Source organism: Atractosteus spatula, chromosome 24 (assembly GCF_055471065.1).
Source record: "Atractosteus spatula isolate fAtrSpa1 chromosome 24, fAtrSpa1.hap1, whole genome shotgun sequence".
In the NCBI taxonomy this organism is placed as follows: domain Eukaryota; kingdom Metazoa; phylum Chordata; class Actinopteri; order Semionotiformes; family Lepisosteidae; genus Atractosteus; species Atractosteus spatula.
This window is the reverse complement of record NC_142729.1, coordinates 8,529,493-8,551,062: the sequence shown is the minus strand read 5'-3', so window position 1 is coordinate 8,551,062 and position 21,570 is coordinate 8,529,493. Positions and strand designations below refer to the sequence as shown.

The window sequence follows — 21,570 nt, the reverse complement described above, 5'->3', positions numbered from 1 at the left end:
TTGCTACTCTTACAGCTGAGGCCCTGGGTTCCATTACAGACCTTATCATGCTATCTACATGGACTTCAAATGTTTCCTCCAGGTGCTCCAGTTTCCTCACATAGTATAAAGACATACTCATAGGTTTATTAGCATCTGGATACATAGGCCTTGGTCTGAGTGTTGATAGGCTCTGGCTATTTTACAGATGCAGTCATTCAAAACGAGCGGGATATGCTGCGGTAAAACACGGTGGGCGTGTCACCTCACAACGCATCATAACGCGTCATTTCGCGTCATATGGTATAATACTGCAGTTATGATAATAGTATCAGGAATCACCGCCAGGTGGAGCTAATGAAGCTAAACCTCTCATGTACAGCATTTGAGCTGTTGACAGAAAATGCATGCTTTGAAATCCCGATCACTCCTGAAAGACAATCTTTTTCCAATTAAGAATTTAAGTTGTATACTCTTCAGACTTTTAATAAATTTCAACTGTGTATTACAGGAAGTTAATCATTAAACATTAAAAAGTCAGTATTTTTTATAAAAGCAAGATAGCTAAGTTGGACAAAAGTACACAACCTACAACCTTTGTCATAAATGTTTAAAATTATGCAGAAATATTTTATGCATCAAAGTCTTTATGGAAGATATTACTAATAGTATTAATAATGAATGAGCTTGGACAGGCTGTAAGCTCAAAGTACTACCATGGTCTACTCTCTTTGTAACTGTTTGTAAACTAAAAGACATTATTTTTTCATTGACAAAAAATAACAGCACAGCATTTAATTGATCTGATCCTGTATTCATTTCCAATCATAAAAAGTAAGTCTTGAGAATCTTCGATTCACCATGCCTTTCACATGCTCATAAACAATATTAATTTAGGAACATAAACTTATTATATAAACTGTATATGGCTGGTATTGGTAGTTTAAAGAAAAAATACACACCAGTATCCCACTTTCTCCCTTAACATTTTAAGCATCAAAGTCTTACATGTGGTTATTTCGTTTTTTCCGTGCTCCTTCTGACCATATTACGTTTATATTGTAACGCATACAGCCATCAGGGTGTGTAAGAGCCGGCTTACCAGAGCGGTGACGTTGCCGCCCTTCCCTGTGATAGCAGGACTACAGCTACTAGGCTGTAGAGAGATCTCTTTTTTGCTCACCAGACTGGGTCCCTGTTGAGTGACACGGGAGTCCTGGGTTCGAGCCCCCGATGGTGGAGGGCTGACCTAATGTGGCAAGGGCGCCTGCCTGAACCCCCGTTCAGTGACAGTTTTAAGATTTTCTGTGAATACGCTCATTATCAGAGTAAACAAAAGCATACTTTTAGAATTTGATTAATAGGGAATATAATATGGAATCGCATATCTAAAGAAATTAACGATATAATTATATTAATCTACTCTTTGTGGTGTGATGGCTTAAGTGACTGAAGCTCTGGCTTAAGTGATAGCCTGAAGTTGGGTGTTTAAATCTAGCTATTGTCATGAGTTTTCATTTAACAAATAAACATTTCTTTGAAAAACTAAAATAGCAAATATTATGGACACTACAGATGCAGCCATTCAAAGTGAGCGGTACAAACACGTACCGCAGGTAATTGGCTGTGGTGTCGCGTATCATGACGCAAGATGACGCGGGGTACCGCGGTACGTGATTGGTTGACCGACAGGGGCACTCGTGGTCCGTTGGTCTGTCGTAGAAAGACTTACAGTAAACGTCTTTACTGTGCCCGTTGTAGATATTGAATTTTACCACTGAAGGGAAATCTTCGAAGCTGAGCATAAAAAGAATAGGAGCATACTGTAACGCGTGTGAAGGCCATAAACGATATTAATTTTGGAACATAAACATACAGTATATAGCTGGTCTTGGTACTTTAAAGAATACATACCAGTATTTAAAATACATACCAGTATTCCATTTCTCCCTAAACATTTTAAGCTTTGAAGTCTTTAACTAACGTGATACCGGAGCCAACAAGCATACTTTTAGAATTTGATTAATAGGGAATATAATATGGAATCGCGTATCTAAAGAATTTAATAACGGTATGAGTATATTCGTGTACTGCGACAGGGCTGTGTAGGGCTGTTTCGCCTCCCTGTTCATGTCAGTTGTCCTGTAGCCTACTGGTTTACGTGCCTAACTAACAACTTGCAGGTTGTGTGTTCAAATCCAGCTAGTGCTGGACTTTTCTTTTAACAAACATTTCTTCGAAAAAATAGAATAGCGATATTATGGACAATCAATTGACTTTTATATTTCAAAATATCGCAACATGATCGATTCTAAGTCATTTTTGATAACAATGAATAGTCACCTTCTTTCCTTCTGACAACGGTCCCTGCTTCTGCTTCCTGCTTCTATTGTGTGTGTGTGTGCAACAGAGTAAATTTTTATAGAGAAATGGAGGCTGGACAGTATGCGTTACAATATAAACATTTATATTTATTTAAATCGTGTTCTGATTTAAATCGCAAACGCGTGTTTAATTATATGTGTTTTTTAATCATAATCAGGCTAATGCAACATAAATTGATACAGTATCTTTGTCTTCTAAGTATCTTAATAAACTTTCAGCATAGCTTTCTACCCGTCAAGATTTATATTTCTTGGGATTTTGGGATCAAACGTGGAAGGATTAGATTGTAATCGTTTTTATTTGTCAAATACGTGATTGTATTTCTGAATGTTATGTGACACCTACAGTAGTTCACTGCTTTAAATACATCGAATTAAGAAAGTTATGTGTAGCACTTTAGATCTTTTTTCTGAACCAGGGAAAATCTGATCATGTTTCTCTATAACAATAATAAAAAACTTTATTTTACATATCGCCTTTAAAAGTGGCATCTCAAAGCAATACAGTAGATCGAAAAACAGTTAAAAGGGACCAAAGTAAATACCAGACAATCGCAAACGCGTTTTAAATAAAATTCTTTTATTCATTCAGCAGAGAGTGAGAGGGACATCCAGCAGAGAGAGACACACACACCGGTTTTCATTGACAAAATTGTTTTTTTCAATTCCTCTTGTCTAACAGGAATGTTTTGTTTGTGGACAGACTGTTAGACTAGAGGAAAAGAGCACCTCCTCCTACGAAGCATTTCGTTGATCCGATCACGAATTCTTTTCCAGTCGCACGCAGCAAGGGTTGAGAATCTCCGATTCACCATCGTACTAATGGTTTCCCAGAGATTGCAAGGCAAGGCACTTTTGCCTCTGGACCCATCGAAATTTACAGACGTGGTCCACCCCCAGTAAATTTCAAAAGTCACAAGATTTCGAAACACGAGGGCGGCGTAGCGGTCGGCTCTTGCTTTCCCGTCTATGCCGATGCACTGCAAGTACAACTCCCCCTCCATCTCCTGGGTGATGGGTAGCAGTTGGACATCTGGGAGAATTATTCGTCCCACTGGCGTCTATGAATTCCGCTGTGCTTCCTGGGGGGAGATAGACGGCGGGGACGGCATCAACAGATTCCTGCGCGGTAGTGAACGGGGAGGCCGGGATGGAGTGTCCTGAGGCGGTGTGTGCTCTGCGGGGGGCAGAGCTTCCGCCAGGCATTGCAACCTGCGCGGCGGGGAGAGGCACTTTTCGGGAGACAGCTGCTCAACTGTTTGACTGCTGGAACATACTGTCTCCTTCCTCTGCATTTTCAGGAGTGTCTCTAGCCTCCCAATCCTCCCCAGTAATGCATCATACTGCTCCCGCTGCTGCCGAAATGTCTCCATACAGGTGCTGCTTCTACAGGTTGGCACCCTGGCCAGTGGCCGAGAGCAGAGACCCACGGCCTGTGGCAAAATAACATAATTCATGTAAGAAATAAAGTCACACAGTAGTATTCATCAGTCGCGGAACAGAAGTCAAAATAAACTTTTCTTTTTTTCCATCTTACCGCTTTCTTTTTTACTGTCCTGGTGGTAGATTTCGAAGATCGTTTCGCCCGTGCAGTGTTTTCTTGAAGAACAGGCTACGAAGAAATAATTATAATTGAATTTAAAATTCAAAAGGCAATAATACCTTGTAATATGCGCTGTAATCGCGTTTTTCAGATGAAGTCTGCTGTATTTGCTTACCCTTCGCTCTTTGGAAGCTGGGGAGGCAGAAGCACCCCGTCTCTTCCCGTAAAAGGTCTTGGTCTCCATACTGTACTATGGTCGCTGTAGTGCAGGTTCGCAGTTTTTTTTTGTGATGGGAGCTCACCCAATCTCTTGGTGTATTTATGCTATATTCACATGTACGGCTAGAGTGTGTTCATTGTCTTCCAATGAAAGGCGGGTGCCTTTTGCCGAAGTCGGGAGACATTAGAGGCTTGCCACACCCGGACTGTTAAACCAACGCATTAGCACGTCAAAGCCCATTGAGGACCCGGGCGCAATAGTTGTTTTGTCCCTTGATTTACTGATCTGCATTAATTAAATCTTGTCAGTCAGGTCTTTTTTCTCTATTTGAATTGTCGTTTACACATCGCACGACTCTAAAACCTAACAAGACAGGTTTCAATTCACATTAGCTGGCGAGCCTTGTTAACAAAAAAACTAATAATAATGTAACATGCCACTGTTTGTTCATGAACAAAGTTATACTGAGATTTCCTTAGATATGCGATTAAAAAATAAATAAATAAAAATTTGAATCCCCTGCGGAACACATTCCATAAGAATCAGCGGTTTTACAGTATATATCGCCTTTAAAGGTGGCTTCTCAAAACGCTTTACAGGATAAAAACAACCAGAACAGCAACAACAACAATATTGTATTTCATTGCACTTTGAAAACCAAGTAATAACTGAACTATACGTGCAAACGTTTCATATGTTGCTGTTGTGAATGCCTGTGTACCCATAAGTATCTTATTTGCCTTGAGTCCTGGCTATCTCTCTCCCCCTCCCCCCCCTCTCCCTCAATTCAATTCAATTCAAGGTGTTTTATTTGCATGACAGATGGGTACAATCAGTGTTGGGAATGTATATTTTGATATTTACACCCGGCGCGGCACCGAGGGAGCGTCTGCATTTATAACTTAGTTTTTAAAATTAGTCAAGCAATATGAAGCATCTCCTTTTACTTTTAAGTCCCTTAAATACATTGAGCACAGCTTTCTCACCACTTAAGATTGCTTTTCGACACCATCCTTACACAAAGCAGAAACTTTCCGATGACTCACAGTACAAGTGGAAAGATTACAGATTTTAATCGTCTTTAATTTTGTTACGTTATACGTTTTAGGAACGTTTCATCTAAACAAACACCACAAAACTATTCTCGATTGTATTTCTGAATGTTATGTTACACCTGCAGTAGTTCACTGTTTTAAATACATCAAATTAAGAAAGTTATGTGTAGCACTTTAGATTTTTTTTCTGAACCAGGGAAAATCTGATCATGTTTCTCTATAACAATAATAAAAAACTTTATTTTACATATCACCTTTAAAAGTGGAAGTACCTTTTTTAGTACTATATTTTTGTATTATATTCCCTATTAATCAAACTCTAAGAGTATGTATCGGCTTGTCAGTCAGGTCTTTTTTCTCTATTTGAATTGTCGTTTACACATCGCACGACTCTAAAAGCTAGCAAGACAGGTTTCAATTCACATTAGCTGGAGAGCCTTGTTAACAAAAAAACTAATAATAATGTAACATGTCACTGTTTGTTCATGAACAAAGTTATACTGAGATTTCCTTAGATACACGATTAAAAAATAAACGTTTCATATGTTGCTGTTGTGAATACCTGTGGAGTCTATCTTATTAAGCTCTACATTGCATTTTGAGTGCGGTTTTTGACTTTTTTTAAATTGCATTTTGGGCGCGGACAGCACATACAAGGGTTAATGAACTGCGCCAAGAAATTTAAAATAGTATTCTTTAGGTGTGAGGGTAGGAGTGGACCGCAGCAGGCATAATCAGCAAACCAGGAAAACAAAGAACAGGACAGGTGAGATGTGTATCCAGAAAGCGAGTGATCAGAAAAAGGAAATGGTGTTACGCGCAGGTTTTCGACCCAATTGTTTTAACTTGCTAATGCATCAGACACATTTCCTGGCGTATTGTGTTTTAAATAAAATAGGAGTGTCTTTCCCTGGCATTAGCTCATCGGTATGGTGTAAGTTTTATCTGTACCATACCATACAGTATATAGGTACAGAATTCAAGCTGCACCACTGTATCGCTTTGGTAAGGGGACAGACAATGACCAAAATCACGAAGACTCTCTCACACCAAATAATGAAGTTGAAAAGAAACGGGAAGTCAACACGGGACATTGTACAGCAGTTGGCTTCGATGGACATCTTCGTTTCTGAAAGCACAGTGAGACGGCATTATAAAGGGGAGAGGAGGCAAAGAGAATCTAAACCGAGGACGATTCAAGGTAAATACATTTCTAAAAATACCTTTCTTGCATGTAAATACAACTACGCACATTATTTTTAAAACTAACTGCTGATCTCTTTTTTTTCAAGTCCTATTGTGCGAGCTATCGACAAACTGACTGATGAAAATGATGAGCTACCGGCGATGCAAGTCCAAAGACGGCTATGGGTTGACCTCGATGCGAATATTAGCCCAACATCGATAAGAAGAGTACGCAGGAGGCTTGGATGGAGATACAGAAAAACCAACACATGCCCCATGATAAGGCTAAAAAACAAAGAGGAAAGACTCAAGCAAGCGCTCCAATGGATTGAACAGGGGGAGGCATTTCAGGATGTACTTTTTACCGACAAAACAACAGTGGCTCTGGAACAGTTTTCAACAATGGCATTTTGCAAAAAGGGGAGATATGTGTACAAGCCAAAGCCCAAACATCCACTGAAGGTTCACATCTGGGGGGATATATCTAGAAGAGGCCCGGGACCACTTCTTATTTTCAAAGGAATTATGGACCGTGTATTCTTCGAGGAAGTCGTGGTCACACAGCATGCTGCCCCATATATCAGGGAGCAGTTTGGATCAAGGCACCGTCTCTTTCAAGACAACGATCCGAAACACACAGCAGCAAGGGCGAGGCTTATAGCAGAAGGAGTGAACTGGATGAAAACTCCAGCCGAATCCCCAGATCTAAATCCGATAGAGATGGTTTGGTATTCGTTGAAAGACTACGTTCGGAAAACCACTAAGCCCGTCACAAAGCAGGAACTGATCGATGCGATCTATAAATTCTGGGAGGAAGAACTGACCGAACAAAATTGTAACAATTTTATTAACAGGCTGTTTCGTGTTCTTCCTAGGATTGTTGACCGGGGCGGGGGACATTCGGGAATGTAAGTCTGAGAAAGACAGTCTCACGTTTGTGGACAGCCTGTCCACAAACAAAACATGTAAAAAAAATGTAAAAAAAACAATTACTTTTTGTCAATGAAAACCGGTGTGTGTGTCTCTCTCTGCTGGATGTCCCTCTCACTCGCTGCTGAATGAATAAAAGAATTTTATTGAAAACGCGTTTGCGATTGTCTGGTATTTACTTTGGTCCCTTTTAACTGTTTTTTCGGTCTACAGTATTGCTTTGAGATGCCACTTTTAAAGGTGATATGTAAAGTAAAGTTTTTTATTATTGTTATAGAGAAACATGATCAGATTTTCCCTGGTTCAGAAAAAAGACAATTAAAATCTGTCATCTTTGCAATTGTATGTTATTGGAAAATACAATCAGTTTCTGCTTTGTGTAAGGATGGTGTGAAGCTCCTCAAAGCGATTTACAGGATAAAAACAATAACAACAATAGTGGCTGGGCAAACGATTTTTTTTATCGAAATACAAAATGAGATACTGTATAATGATGTGCATGAACAAAGGTATACTGCAATTTTCCTTAGATACGCGATTAAAAAAAATATTTTTTTTTAATCCCCAGCGGAACACATTCCATAAGAATCAGCGCATTACTTCGCGCTTTACAACCCTTGCTGTGTGTGACTGGAAAAGAATTCGTGATCGGATCAATGAAATGCTTCGTAGGAGGAGGCGCTCTTTTCCTCTAGTCTAACAGTCTGTCCACAAACAAAGCATTCCTGTTAGACAAGAGGAATTGAAAAAAAAAACAATTTTGTCAATGAAAACCGGTGTGTGTGTCTCTCTCTGCTGGATGTCCCTCTCACTCTCTGCTGAATGAATAAAAGAATTTTATTGAAAACGCGTTTGCGATTGTCTAGTATTTACTTTGGTCCCTTTTAACTGTTTTTCGATCTACTGTATTGCTTTGAGATGCCACTTTTAAAGGCGATATGTAAAATAAAGTTTTTTATTATTGTTATAGAGAAACATGATCAGATTTTCCCTGGTTCAGAAAAAAGATCTAAAGTGCTACACATAACTTTCTTAATTCAATGTATTTAAAGCAGTGAACTACTGTAGGTGTCACATAACATTTAGAAATACAATCACGTATTTGACAAATAAAAACGATTACAATCTAATCCTTCCATGTTTGATCCCAAAATCCCAAGAAATATAAATCTTAACGGGTAGAAAGCTATGCTGAAAGTTTATTAAGATACTTAGAAGACAAAGATACTGTATCAATTTATGTTGCATTAGCCTGATTATGATTAAAAAACACATATAATTAAACACGCGTTTGCGATTTAAATCAGAACACGATTTAAATAAATATAAATGTTTATATTGTAACGCATACTGTCCAGCCTCCATTTCTCTATAAAAATTTACTCTGTTGCACACACACACACAATAGAAGCAGGAAGCAGAAGCAGGGACCGTTGTCATAAGGGAAGAAGGTGACTATTCATTGTTATCAAAAATGACTTAGAATCGATCATGTTGCGATATTTTGAAATATAAAAGTCAATTGATTGTCCATAATATCGCTATTCTATTTTTTCGAAGAAATGTTTGTTAAAAGAAAAGTCCAGCACCAGCTGGATTTGAACACACAACCTGTGAGTTACTAGGCAGGCACGTAGACCAGTAGGCTACAAGACAACTCACATAAACAGGGAGGTGAAACAGCCCTACACAGCCCTGTCGCAGTACATGAATATAATCATATCGTTATTAAATTCTTTAGATACGCGATTCCATATTATATTGGCTGAAAAGCTTAAAACTACCACTTTTTCACACGCTATTTCACATGTTAGTTAAATACTTCGATGCTTAAAATCGTTAGGGAGAAATGGAATACCGGTGTGTATTTTTCCTTTAAAGTACCGATTCCTGGAATCTGACTGGCTAACACCCTTCTGAAGTGGTTCCATAAAATCTGGTATACGGAAAAGAAAGCGTTGATAAATACAAGTGTCTTTTAATACACTCTTTGCTGTGCTCTTGAGGATCCTTGTGAAATTTTGAGCTCTAGTTGAATGATAGGTGTCGCATTTGAAATAATTTTCGTAGTTAGAAATTATGAAACGCCCTGTTAAAAGCAAGGGAGTTTTTATGTCCGTTGAAGTAAAAGAAAATGCCTGACAAAGTAGGGCTTGGACAGATTCCAAGTGCTTGTACAAATGTGCTAAAGAAATGATACTTTGAGTATACAGCTTGTCCAAAATCATTCATTATTAATACTATTAGTAATATCTTCGGTAAGGGCTTTGATGCATAAATATTTCTGATAAAGGTAGGTTGTGTTCTTTTGTCCAACTGAGCAATCTTGCTTTCATAATATATACCAACATTTTAATGACTGATGATTAACATGCTGTAATACACAGTTTAAATTTAAAAGCTCAAATGCTGTACATGAGAGGTTAAGCTTTATTGGCTCCTCCTGGCGGTTTTACAAGGTGATGCCGGATACTTTCCGGCATGACGTCAAATGACGGGATTAACCCCGTGATACCGCGTGATACCGCAACACGCCCACCGGGGTATACCGCGAAATACCCCACCCATATTGTATAATTATTAATTTCTTTATATACGCTATTCCATATTATATTCACCATTAATCAAATTAAATTAATCAAATTAATCAAATCAAAAGTATGATTTTGTTTGCTCCGATAATGAGTGTATTCGCAGAAAAGGTTAAAACATTATAACTTTTTATTAAAACCCTCCACATCGCGTCGGGCCTAACAACACCTTTTAACTGTGGCTATATCCACAATATAGCACAGGCCTCGAGTGCCTTATTGCTTAAATAATTTAATTCTGAAAAGTATGAGTTTATTTTATTGTGATAATGAGCGAAAGTATACATGGAAAATGGTAATCACTTAACTTTGAACATTTTTTGATATTTAGAAATACCAACAAATTTAATATAGTGTCGACAATATTTATTATCAATAATAACGACAATAGGCGCAGCTTCAAATTATTTGTTGTTATTAGTAAATGACTTAGCTTCGAACAGTTGTGATATTTAGAAATATAAAAAAATGTCAATATACAGTAGTGTCCATAACATTTTCTATTTTAGTTTTTCAGAGAAATGTTTATTTGTTAAAAGAAAACTTATGGCAATAGCTGGGTTTAAAAACCAGACCTCAGGCTCATAAGACAAGCACTTAAGCCATCACACGGGAAGCACTGAAACTGAAGCACACATAGAAAGTGTATTATACTACTGGTTGAGCTACAGTACATGAATATATTCATATATATGAATATAACAAATTATTGTTATTAATTTCTTTAAATACGTGATTCCACATTATATTCCCTATTAATCAAATTCTGAAAAGTATGCTTTTGTTTACTGCAATAACGAGCGTATTTGCAGAAAAGATTAAAACATTATACTTTTTTACAAAGTATATAAACTTAATATGGTTGGTAGGAGCACGTAAAAACTTTTCCAAAATAACCTCAGTATGTAACTGAATGCAAAACTTTGAGGCTTAAAATGTTTAGGAAGAAAGTGGAATACTGGTGTGCATTTTTCATTTAAACTACCAATACCAGCCATATACAGTTTACATAATGTTTATGTTCCTAATTTTATATTGTTTATGACCTTCAGACGTGTTATGCTCCTATTCTTTTTATGCACAGCTATCAGAATTTCCCTTTAGTTGTAAAATTCCAGATAAATATTCAATACTAAGCGGATTAAATCATGCACAGTAAAGATATTAAATGATTAAATCTTTTCACTAATGACCAATGCACCACGAGTGCCCCTGCCTTAATTGACAAGATATAGGATACATGTGGAGCTCTAGCCTGATAAACCCTTCAGTAATTCATTGTTTTTCCTTTAAGATTAGAATTATTGTTATGTGTAGTTAAACACTTCATATCCCTGATATAATTAAAATACACAAGATTGTTCACAGATTACAAGACATAAAATATGCTTATTTTTGTATTGCCACTGCAACAGTCACAGATTTTTGCACAGGGACTATTCTAGCTATTATTTTAGCTTTCACAGCCACCTCTGGGACCGTCAACAATAACAATAGAAGATTTGGTGGACAGTTCTAGTAGTTCAACAGATATAGTCAGTTAAGTAAAATAGTTTACAAGGAAAAACTATAATAACAACTCAAATTTACTCATAGTGTTGGGTATGTATTTTACTAACAATCATTGCATTTCTCAGATTAAAAAAAATGTTTTCTCTAACAATTGAATTGTTGTTTCTTACCTCTGTTAACGCCGTTAAGATCTGTGAGAAGTGCAATCTGTAGGTTGTTCCTGTGCTTCTGTGGGCTCCTGGCTGAGAGATTCAGTTCCCAGTACTGCACACAACACTGATACAAAACTACAGAGCTTTTATATTAGAGAGATGCACTTTCACTTTCAATTTCCTGTAATAGGTCCTGTGTATTAACTTACATATTCCATGACTTTTAACTTTTAAGAATTTATTTTGATTTAAACTAGCCCTTCTAAATCATCCCCTGCTTTATAAATTGTACTAAATGTGCAGTCATAAATAACAATAATTGTATTAAGTATTCCAATTGCATATTGCAACTTAATAAATGTCTTTAGGTAACTAAAAAGTGTATTTTTCTTTCCAAATGCTACAGTTAAATATTAAACATTTAATCAAAATAAATTCTTATAAGTTAAAAGTCATGGAATATGTAAACTAATACACAACACCAGTTACAGGAAATTGAAAGTGAAAGTGCATCTCTCTAATATAAAAGCTCTGTAGCTTTGTATCGGTATTGTGTGCAGTACTGGGAACTGAATCTCTCAGCCAGGAGCCCACAGAAGCACAAGATCTATCTACAGATTACACTACTCACAGATCTTAACAGTGTTAACAAAGGTAAGCAACAACAATTCAATTGTTAGAGAAAACATCTTTTAATCTGAGAAAAGCACTGATTGTTAGAAAAATACATACCCAACACTTTGTGAGTAAATTTGAGTTGTTATTGTAGTTTTTCCTTGTAAACTATTTAACTTAACTGACTATATCTAATGAACTACTGAAACTGTGCACCAAATCTTCTATTGTTATTGTCGACAGTCCCAGAGGTGGCTGTGAATGCTAAAATAACAGCTAGGATAGTCCCTGTGCAAAAATCTGTGACTGTTGCAGCTGCAATACAAAAACAAATGGTGAAAGTTAATGCAACGATGCATGTTGGAAAATAAGTAGTAAAAGTTTTTTTTTAATGTTGTAATCTGTAAACAATCTTGTATATTTTATATATGTCAGGGATATGTTGTAACAGAAAGAATAAGGTTCCGGATCCTGAGATGAAGTTAAACAGATGAGTTTATTGCATGCAAGGAACAATAAAGCCGAAGTCTTGTTTCCCCGCAAGAAACAACAAAACCGAAATATTGTTCAATGTGCCGGTACAAACTTTTAGTTTATTTAGTATTTTCTTTCCGCTTCTGACGTCGCTTGGTATTATGGTAAAGAGGGGGGTCATGGTATTTGGCCAGTTTACAGCTTTTTGGCCAAATGGTCAGGGATTAAGTCCCCAGGGGGTTCCCTAGCTCTTTTAGCTTGCATCTGGAATCCTTATCAGTTCTCCCTTTCCTGCCATAAACTCCTGTTGCTTAGAAGTCTAATCTTCATGCAGAATGAACTTAAAGTTAACATCATGTATCTTTCTTCAGATATGAAGTGTTTAACTACACCTAACAATAATTCTTAAATCTAATAATAAATCTTTAAGGATAAACAATGAATTACTGAAGTTGTCAGATGAGTGAGTACATGCGGTGAGTACATATGTTGTCCACTCCAAAAGAAGTCAACAGGCTTAAGTTCTTGTTTGCCATGGTGAAGGATTCTGGTGGCTCTGTAATTGTGTGAGGTGCTTTTTAGACATGGTTAAGGGCCACTCAATCCCCCTAGAGGACAAGAGGACAAGATAAATGCCAATAATTACAATAATTACAAAATCATGCTGAATAACTGTCACATCACTCCAGTGGAGTTCTAGATCTTTGTAGAATCTATGCCAAGGCACATTGAAGCTGTTCTGGTGTCACATTGTGACCCTAAACTATATTAATACACTTCATGTTGTCGTTTCCTTGATTTTTATAGTTACCTATAGTTAGGCTTCACAGCCTGCTAGCAGCGTGTATCATAAACCAACCAAGTTAACATCTACAGTATTTCACTCCACTAACAGTGAGAAAAATATAAAAGTTAAAACTTCAGTAAGTTGTACACAAAAAATTGCAGCAGTCAGCTGACACCCCTACCTTACATGAATCATAAGTTTAATAGACCCATACCTATTGTTAAGAATGTTCTTTTTATGAAAATGCAATGCTTTGGAACATGAATTGTTACCCAAATTTGAATTAATGAAAGGTGAATTCAAACTATGAAGAAGCAATTTAAAGAAATTTAGAAAGCTCCGGCAAATGTAGAGAGTAAAAAGGAAGGTGTCATGCAACTCATTTCATATCGAGTGTACACCTCATATTCCACTAACTAGTATAGGTGAGAGCTAGCAGAGAGCCTATGGAGTAGTACAAGCCATGTGTGATATGACATATAGATGAATGGGTTTCAGGGAATTAATTACATTCATAAAAAGAGGTATGGGTGAAATTAATCTGAAGAGGAAATTTGCCACTTTAAGTAAATATACTGTACACTTCTTAAGATACCTAATAGAGCACACCAATGGTTTGCCTTAATAAAAAGTAACTGAAAACTGTATCTAAAAATAACTGAAGGAAAGAAGAAAAAACATCACATTCATTAACAAATGATAACATTAACTGGTAACAGAAGTAAAGACATACAGTACATGCAAATACGGTATATAAACATGCTCAAAACTATAATGCTAAGATTCCAATATGAATTCAATCTGTAATCTGTAAATAGCAAACTTTGTGTGTTTCAGTTTGTAAATACAGTAATTGGAATCTTTTGTCTTTTAACTTGTTGAGTAGTTTATTGCTCAATTACAGATCCAGCCATTCAAAGAGTGTGGTACGCTGCGGTAAAACTTGGTAGGCGTGGCACAACACAACGCGTCATACCGCATCATACCGCATGTTATGATAGTATCTAGAATCACCTTGTAAAGCTGCCAGGTAGAGCTAATAAAGCTTACTGTCTCATGTATAGCCTTTGAGCTGTTGCCAAAAAACACCGGGTTTTGAATCCCGGTTGCTACTAAGGGGCAATCGTTTTTCCAATTAAGAATTTAACTTGTATACTCTTTAGACTTTTAATTTTAAATTGTGTATTACAGCATGTTAATCATTAAACATTAAAAAGTTAGTATATTTTATAAAAGCAAGATTGCTCAGCTGGACAAAAGTACACAACCTTCCACTTCCATCATAAATATTTCAATTTTTCATAAATATTTTATGCATTAAAGTCTTTACAGAAGATATTACTAATAGTATTAATAATGAATGACCTTGGATAGGCTGTAATCTCAAAGTACAACCTTGGTCCACTTTCTTTGTAACTGTCTGCATCAGTTTAACTGTTGCGACACTAAATTACTTTATTTTTTCATTGACAAAAAGTAACACCACACTCTCTTGTCTCAGTCACTCAGTCTTGTGGACTGTTTTGTTGCTCCCCAGACTGTTAAACCAAAGGAAAACAGCGCCTCTTTCTTCGTAGCATTCTGTTGATCCGATCACGTATTCGTTTCCAATCACCCAAAGTAAGTTTTGAGAATTTTCGATTCACCATGCATATAATGTTTTCCAAAAGATTGCTCATAAATGGTATTAATGTAGGAACATAAAAATATTATGTAACCTGTATATGGTTGGTATTGGTAGTTTAAATAAAAAAATCCACACCAGTATTCCACTTTCTTCCTAAACATTGAAAAGTCTTTCATTCAGTTACATACTGTGGTTATTTTGGAATAGGTTTTACGTGCTCCTTCAACTATATGAAGTTTATATACTTCATAAAACGTAAACATGTTTTAACATTCCTATGAATATTTGCGCTCGGTATAGCAGTAAAAAAACGAGTACTTTTTAGAATTTGATTAATAGGGATATAATATAGAATCGCATATCTAAAGAAATTGATAATGATATAATTATATTCATATAGCTCAAATTATCACAGTAGTGCATGTCTGCATCAGTTTAACACTTACCATTGTGATTATGTGTGTGGCATAATGGCTTAGGCATGTGCCTTATATGCTGGAAGCCAGGCGTTCAATCTTAGTTATCACCATGATATTTCCTCTAACAAATAAACATTTCTTTGAAAAACTAAAATAGCAAATATTATGGACACTATATTGACATTTTTGATATTTCTAAATATCACAACATTTTCGAAGCTAAGTGATTTACAAATAACAATGAATATTTTCAAGCTGCTACTGTACTGCCACGACAGTATAGCTTGTGAGAAATACATTTACATTATTTGACCTGCAGCAAAGTTTAACTCATTCAGAGCACCCTACAGAACATTACAAACTTTCTTCATGAAATTCTTTAATTCTTTAATTCTTGAAATGAAGGAATAAGGGTTATTTTTACAATTGGCACTCCGAATTTCTGGCTGATTTAATTCCCCTCACTTAGCTGAAATGGATAAAGAAATCAAGCAGTGGTTATATGTATTGAAAGGCGTTCTGTTTTATTAACAGACACTCCGACTCAAACCTATGTTGTACAGTGATATAGATGTGGGTAATGTCATCCCCATTAAACAATGTGCTTATTGTGCAAATTCTGCTTAACACAAAAAGAGTATTATTGGACAATGTTGTGTGGCTCTGGCAGAATTTCTCTGTAAACTGAAGAGTTATAGAGGAGACACATTGTGTATCACCTCTTTTTACACTTGTAAGAACATTCCAATGTTAATGTAACACGGAAGATATTATTAATAACCCTTTAAATCTGAAGCTGTTAACTCTACTTCACACCTGCATGTCAAAGATCACAGTTTCAAAATAAAAAAAAACATCAAAACTTTGATTGGATGAGAATGTCATGATTGTTTCACATGTATGTGAAACGTGACAATTTGTTACAGTTACCATCAGGAGAAAAAATGTTTATTTTTTATTTATTTGTTGCTGCTGCAGTAGCTTGCAATGGCTGGATAGTTAACACTTCAAAATTGCTTTATCAGTCTGTCCGTGGGGGAAAGGGGGAAGCTCTCCTTGACAGCTGACATTCCTCCATACACTTAAGTGAAAAATTTATAAAAACGCCAATGTAAACATCATATTTACAATTGATTAAAAATAAAAATGTTAAGTTCTCTAAAGCTTTCTCAGTCAAGTACAATAATTCATGTAGGGAGCTGTGTAGGCATATGTTGGCAGCAAAAGATCAGCTTAAGTGTTTCAAATGTTTAATTAAGAAGTTAAAAGAACTTACAGCTCATACAAAGACTCAATCTATGTACATAAAAGTGTTTTAACTGTCTTTTCATATTGATTTAAGTGTCCTTCTTTCAGTTGGATTGCATGATTACTGTTATGATTTCTTTATTATTACTGAATCCATCAACTCGTTCACTTGTGATTACTTGGAAATATTTTGACATGTTCCTTTTAACTCTGAGTTTGTAATGTCGGGCGTTCTGAACGAGTTAGCCTTTGATGCAGTAGAAATAAAATGTATTTCCCATGAGCTGTACTGTAGTGGCTTTAAAACGATGCAACATCATGCTGTTTGCATGTGGCATGTCTTTGTTCAAGTTTTAGAAGTACAGTATGGAAAAACTAGTGTTAAGAAAAAAACAGGATATTTTATTTATTTTATTTTTAAAAATGAAATAAAAAATAAGATACAATGACGTGTTCCTGCCTTGTTCAAACATTGCGTGATTTAAAAAGCTGTAAAAACTGGTTTAGATAGCAGAAAGTCACCTAGCTCTTACAAGAGGCTCTGTTAAGCAGAGTTTGTGTTAACACAATACTCCCTTTGAATTAGTTTAAATCAACTTTGTCAGTGAAGAAAATGACCGCAGGCACTTTTCCTTCCCCTCTGATGCAAGGTAACAATGCAGCAAATGGGTTTTTTATTTTGCTGGGAGTGTGAACATTGAATGAGCCCTGGGGTGTACAGTGAGACTAACACAGTGAGATTACTGAGATGGCTAGTTTAAGTAAAGGAACAAGTAATAGGTTTATTCCATGCTGAAAAGTGTTAAACAGTGAATATGTTATAATATATATACAAAAAACTGTTAATATAGTGTACATAATACTTTAACATGCGTGAATGAGTCAAATTAAAAATAAAACGTGTTAACAAAGAAAGTGGATTACAGTAATACTACCAGCTATAAAGATACATAGATTTAGATCCTTAAATTAATACTGTTATTAAATTCTTTAGATACACAATTCCATGTTATGTTCCATATTAATCAAAGTCTAAAAAGTTTGCGTTTTTTTACTATGATAACGAGCGCAAATATCCATAGATGAGGTTAAAACATTATAACTTTTTATGAATGATATAAACTTAATATAGTCAGGATCACATACAAACTTTTGTAAATTAACCACAGCATGTAACCAAATGAAAGACTTTAAAATGTTTAGGAAGAAAGTGAATACGGGTGTATATTTTTTTTTAAACTATCAAACCAGCCATATACAGTTTACATAATATGTTTATGTTCCTAAATTAATATTGTTTATGACCTTCAAACATGTTGTCCTCCTCTTTTGTTTTACTATTTGTTTAACATATTAATATTCAATATTAAGTGGATTAAAACATGCACAGTAAAGAGATTAAATGATTATATCGTTTCACTAACAACCAATACATCATGAGACCCCTGTCGTTCATTTTGGCTAGTCAATCACGTACTGCCATACAACGTGGTGAACTGTAGATAATTTTGCGCGATACGGGGTTGTACCATTCATTTATAATGGCTGCATTTGCATGTTTCACAATATTGAACTTAAATCTGTAGTAATAGCTGTTTTATTGAACTCTAATACTTGAATCTTCTCTTCTGTAGAGAAATCATGTCAGTGTCAACTGTAGAGACACTCGCTGTCATCTGTAACGAAGACTTGGAGGAATTTGTTGAGGCTGTTATATCATCCATGAAGGAAGGTGTCCTCTCACTGCAGAATCTCTTTGCGATTCTCCTGGTTGTGGACAGAACATGTCACATGGAGCAGGAACATGCAGACATTAGGAAACTGATTCTGGCAGCAAAGGAATGGCTAGAACGATCAGATAAAGCTGCAACATGCAAAGTGGAAAAGGTGGACAAGCACTGTGAGGAGCTGACAATGGAGAAGGGCAGGCTGCAACGAGAACATGGTAGCAAGAAAACAGAATTGGCCAACCTGAAAGACCAGCTCACAGCCAACACTGAAATATTGGAGAGACACAGAAATGAACTGCAGTCAGCAAAAAGTAATTTTCAGTCGAAACAGCAGATTGTTAATGATATTAAAGCCAGAATGCAGCATGATGAAGCAATTAGAAACACTGGAATTGGACTGATGTTTATTCCTATTATTGGGACTATAATAGGTAAGTGCTGAAAGGGGACATGTAGTGTACAGTAATAATAACATTTGGTAGAAAGAAGTGCCAAAATTGCTTCTACCACTGAATCAACATATTTACATATCCGCATTATACCCCAAAGTTACTTGAAATCAGAAGTTTGTTACAGCATTAAGATTAAAAAATACTAGTGTTCTTTATTTACACTACAGTGAAATAAAGAAAAAAACAGCCACAACCAAATACCAAAACGAAACCTTCTTCGAAAAGTGTAGTCAGAAGCATAAAGTCTCTGACTATCATAGCCAAGCAGCTAAGCCATTTACTGGCTTCAAAACAATATTTACACAGTCTCAGTCTCCCTTCGGTGGTCAGTCAGTCCTTTTCTCTATGTTGAGTGGAGCCAATAGGCCTTCTATTCTCCAGATGGCAGACATAATTCCATTGACTTACCCAGAAAGCCTCCACTTCCCACTTTTAAATTTCTCCTGGCCAATTATCTTCCAGCAACTGGTCAGGTGACTGAAAGAAGCAGGTTATTCCCCCAGAGGTTTCTGGTGAATGTGCTTTCACACAAGGATGAGAATAAAATATGAAAATATCAATTCATATTGGTCTTTCCTGGACACAAAATAATACACTATTGTTTTTTTTTCCTTTTTTCATTTTTCAGGAGCTACTCTGATTGGTGTCTATCAAACGGACTTAAACATTGCCACAGAGGCTGCCAACACTGCTGAAATGGCTTTGAGGACATCTGAGGAAAATGTCACCACATCTCTTAGTAAAGTAGAGGAATATGAGCAAATGGTTGAAAAGAAGAGAGAGGAGCTCAACAACACTGATGCATGCTTAAGACAAATTCAGAATGACATTCAAGACATTTCCTCTAAGATCTCATACATGGTGACTGTCCAGCAAGACTTGAGGAATGCCACACAGATGCTCAACACATTGTCAGGGAAAGCACAGGTGTTGGTGAAACAGACTGAGTATGTCATCATCTTTGATGTGGTGATTAACATTCTACAGGATATCTCTCTGAAACTGTGTGAAATCTTGGGCATGGAAAAATTCCATCTTCTCTATCAGGAAGATATTGCAACACTCATAAGTGCTTTGAGAGAAGACAACGAGAAACTGAAAGCCATTTCTTTTCAAGAGGATCAGGAAACTATTGTATCATTAATATGAATAGGCTTGTCATAAAATCATAGAATTAATGACTTACTCAATTAAAAAATAAATAAAACAAGGTACTGTTGTTGTGTAATACTAGTGAGTGGCTTTATAGTTGCAATGGGAAAAAAGTTTAACTCTTATACAGTACAGAGCTCTAATCCTAATCTTTACCATCGTTGTTCCAATGAAAACTGAAGTGTATAAATACTGTATTTTTTGGTTACAAGCTCACTGTGGATGAAAGTTATATTGTACTCTGCTCTCCCTGGAAACAGTATTTTGTAGAAATGTTGCGATGTCGGCTGACATACTGTATAGATTTGCCTCTACTGTATGTTTTACATTCACTTACATTATCAGTATTTGACACTCAGTAAAATGCAAATATGTCTAAGAATATCAAAGCATTAGCATTAGTTTTGTATCTGCAAGCTTATTTTGACATTTATCAAATTATTATTTTTAAATGTCATATACAATGCTTTCTCAATGTAATCTTTTAATAAAGTAGCAGTGAACAAAGAAGCCTGATAATGATATTATTGGGATAAATAAAACAAAGCAATCACATTGGTTTTGTGCACATTAGTTTGCATAAATAATGTTTTACATTTATATAACACAATAACACTTAAATCAGAAATGTGTCCTTCATCAGGGGAACTTCTAGAAACATAAAAATAGTACAAGTAAACATTAAATTAAATATATTATTGCATAATAGACATCAACCATATATTATAAAACATTTTTATTATATCACAGTACGTGAACAGTGCACTTACAGAGAGGGGCTAATACAGTTACAAATAGGGAGTTGTGAAAATGAAAAAATCAAAATATCAGGAAATGACCAAGCAGATTAATCAATAAATGAAATAAATAATCATAATCCCCAGACTTGTAAAACATTGTGGCCAAAAATACACCAGAGTTGTTGGTATAGTTAGTGGCACATGAGCTCTTTGTTCTCCGGGACAGCTTTGGTGAAAAGAGTAATAATTCAGGCACACTGGGATTAACAAATATTTATTAATAATGACAATGCACACACTAACGTACACACAGTATAAACATACCTCGCACAAGTTATACTATTGTATGTACAAACTTTCAAATAATGTGTCTCAGAGGCCTAAAGTTATCAATAATTTTTATAATGTCTACAATATCCCAAAATAAAAGATAAGTCTTCTAAACTAACCAGAATACAACCTGAGGTTAAATCTTTCACTGTAAACCCAAATGCCACTAAATGAAGGGAATCTGCTGAATCTCTCCATTTTAAAAATGCACTCACCAGCCAGGAGAGGCCATTTATTAACCAAAGGATTCTTTACACAGGAAAACAGACTTCCCTAGAAAACAGAGAATAGCAAGCTCTGTTCAGTACTGTACTTACAGTAGCTCCAGTCTGGTCTTTTTGGGTGATCTGGAACAAGAAGCTCTCGAGATTTAGGATTTGTTAGTGTCAATAAATAGTCATCCTCATAAAAAAAATATTTTATATTTGCCATTAGGACTGACTCC

General features: G+C 36.0%; 1 protein-coding gene across 2 annotated transcripts; it reads left to right on the top strand.

Moving 5' to 3' along the window:
- The first annotated feature begins 12,119 nt into the window (after nucleotides 1-12,119).
- Nucleotides 12,120-20,439, top strand: LOC148815856 (uncharacterized). 2 transcript variants are annotated; one of them, XM_088904858.1, is made up of 3 exons: nucleotides 12,120-12,205; nucleotides 18,356-18,882; nucleotides 19,532-20,439. In XM_088904858.1, exons 2-3 carry the CDS (start codon nucleotides 18,363-18,365, stop codon nucleotides 20,050-20,052), a joined length of 1,041 nt encoding a protein of 346 aa, XP_088760984.1. In that variant the 5' UTR covers nucleotides 12,120-12,205; nucleotides 18,356-18,362; the 3' UTR covers nucleotides 20,053-20,439. The 2 variants fall into 2 exon arrangements, with proteins under 2 accessions (XP_088760984.1, XP_088760985.1); XM_088904859.1 differs by lacking the exon at nucleotides 12,120-12,205 and adding an exon at nucleotides 15,023-15,047.
- The last annotated feature ends 1,131 nt before the right edge of the window (nucleotides 20,440-21,570 follow it).

Coding starts and splice junctions, on each gene's coding strand:
- LOC148815856 (XM_088904858.1), top strand. CDS start 18,363: ATGTCAGTGTCAACTGTAGAGACACTCGCTGTCATCTGTAACGAAGAC. Junction 18,883..19,531: donor TATTATTGGGACTATAATAG/GTAAGTGCTGAA, acceptor TTCATTTTTCAG/GAGCTACTCTGATTGGTGTC.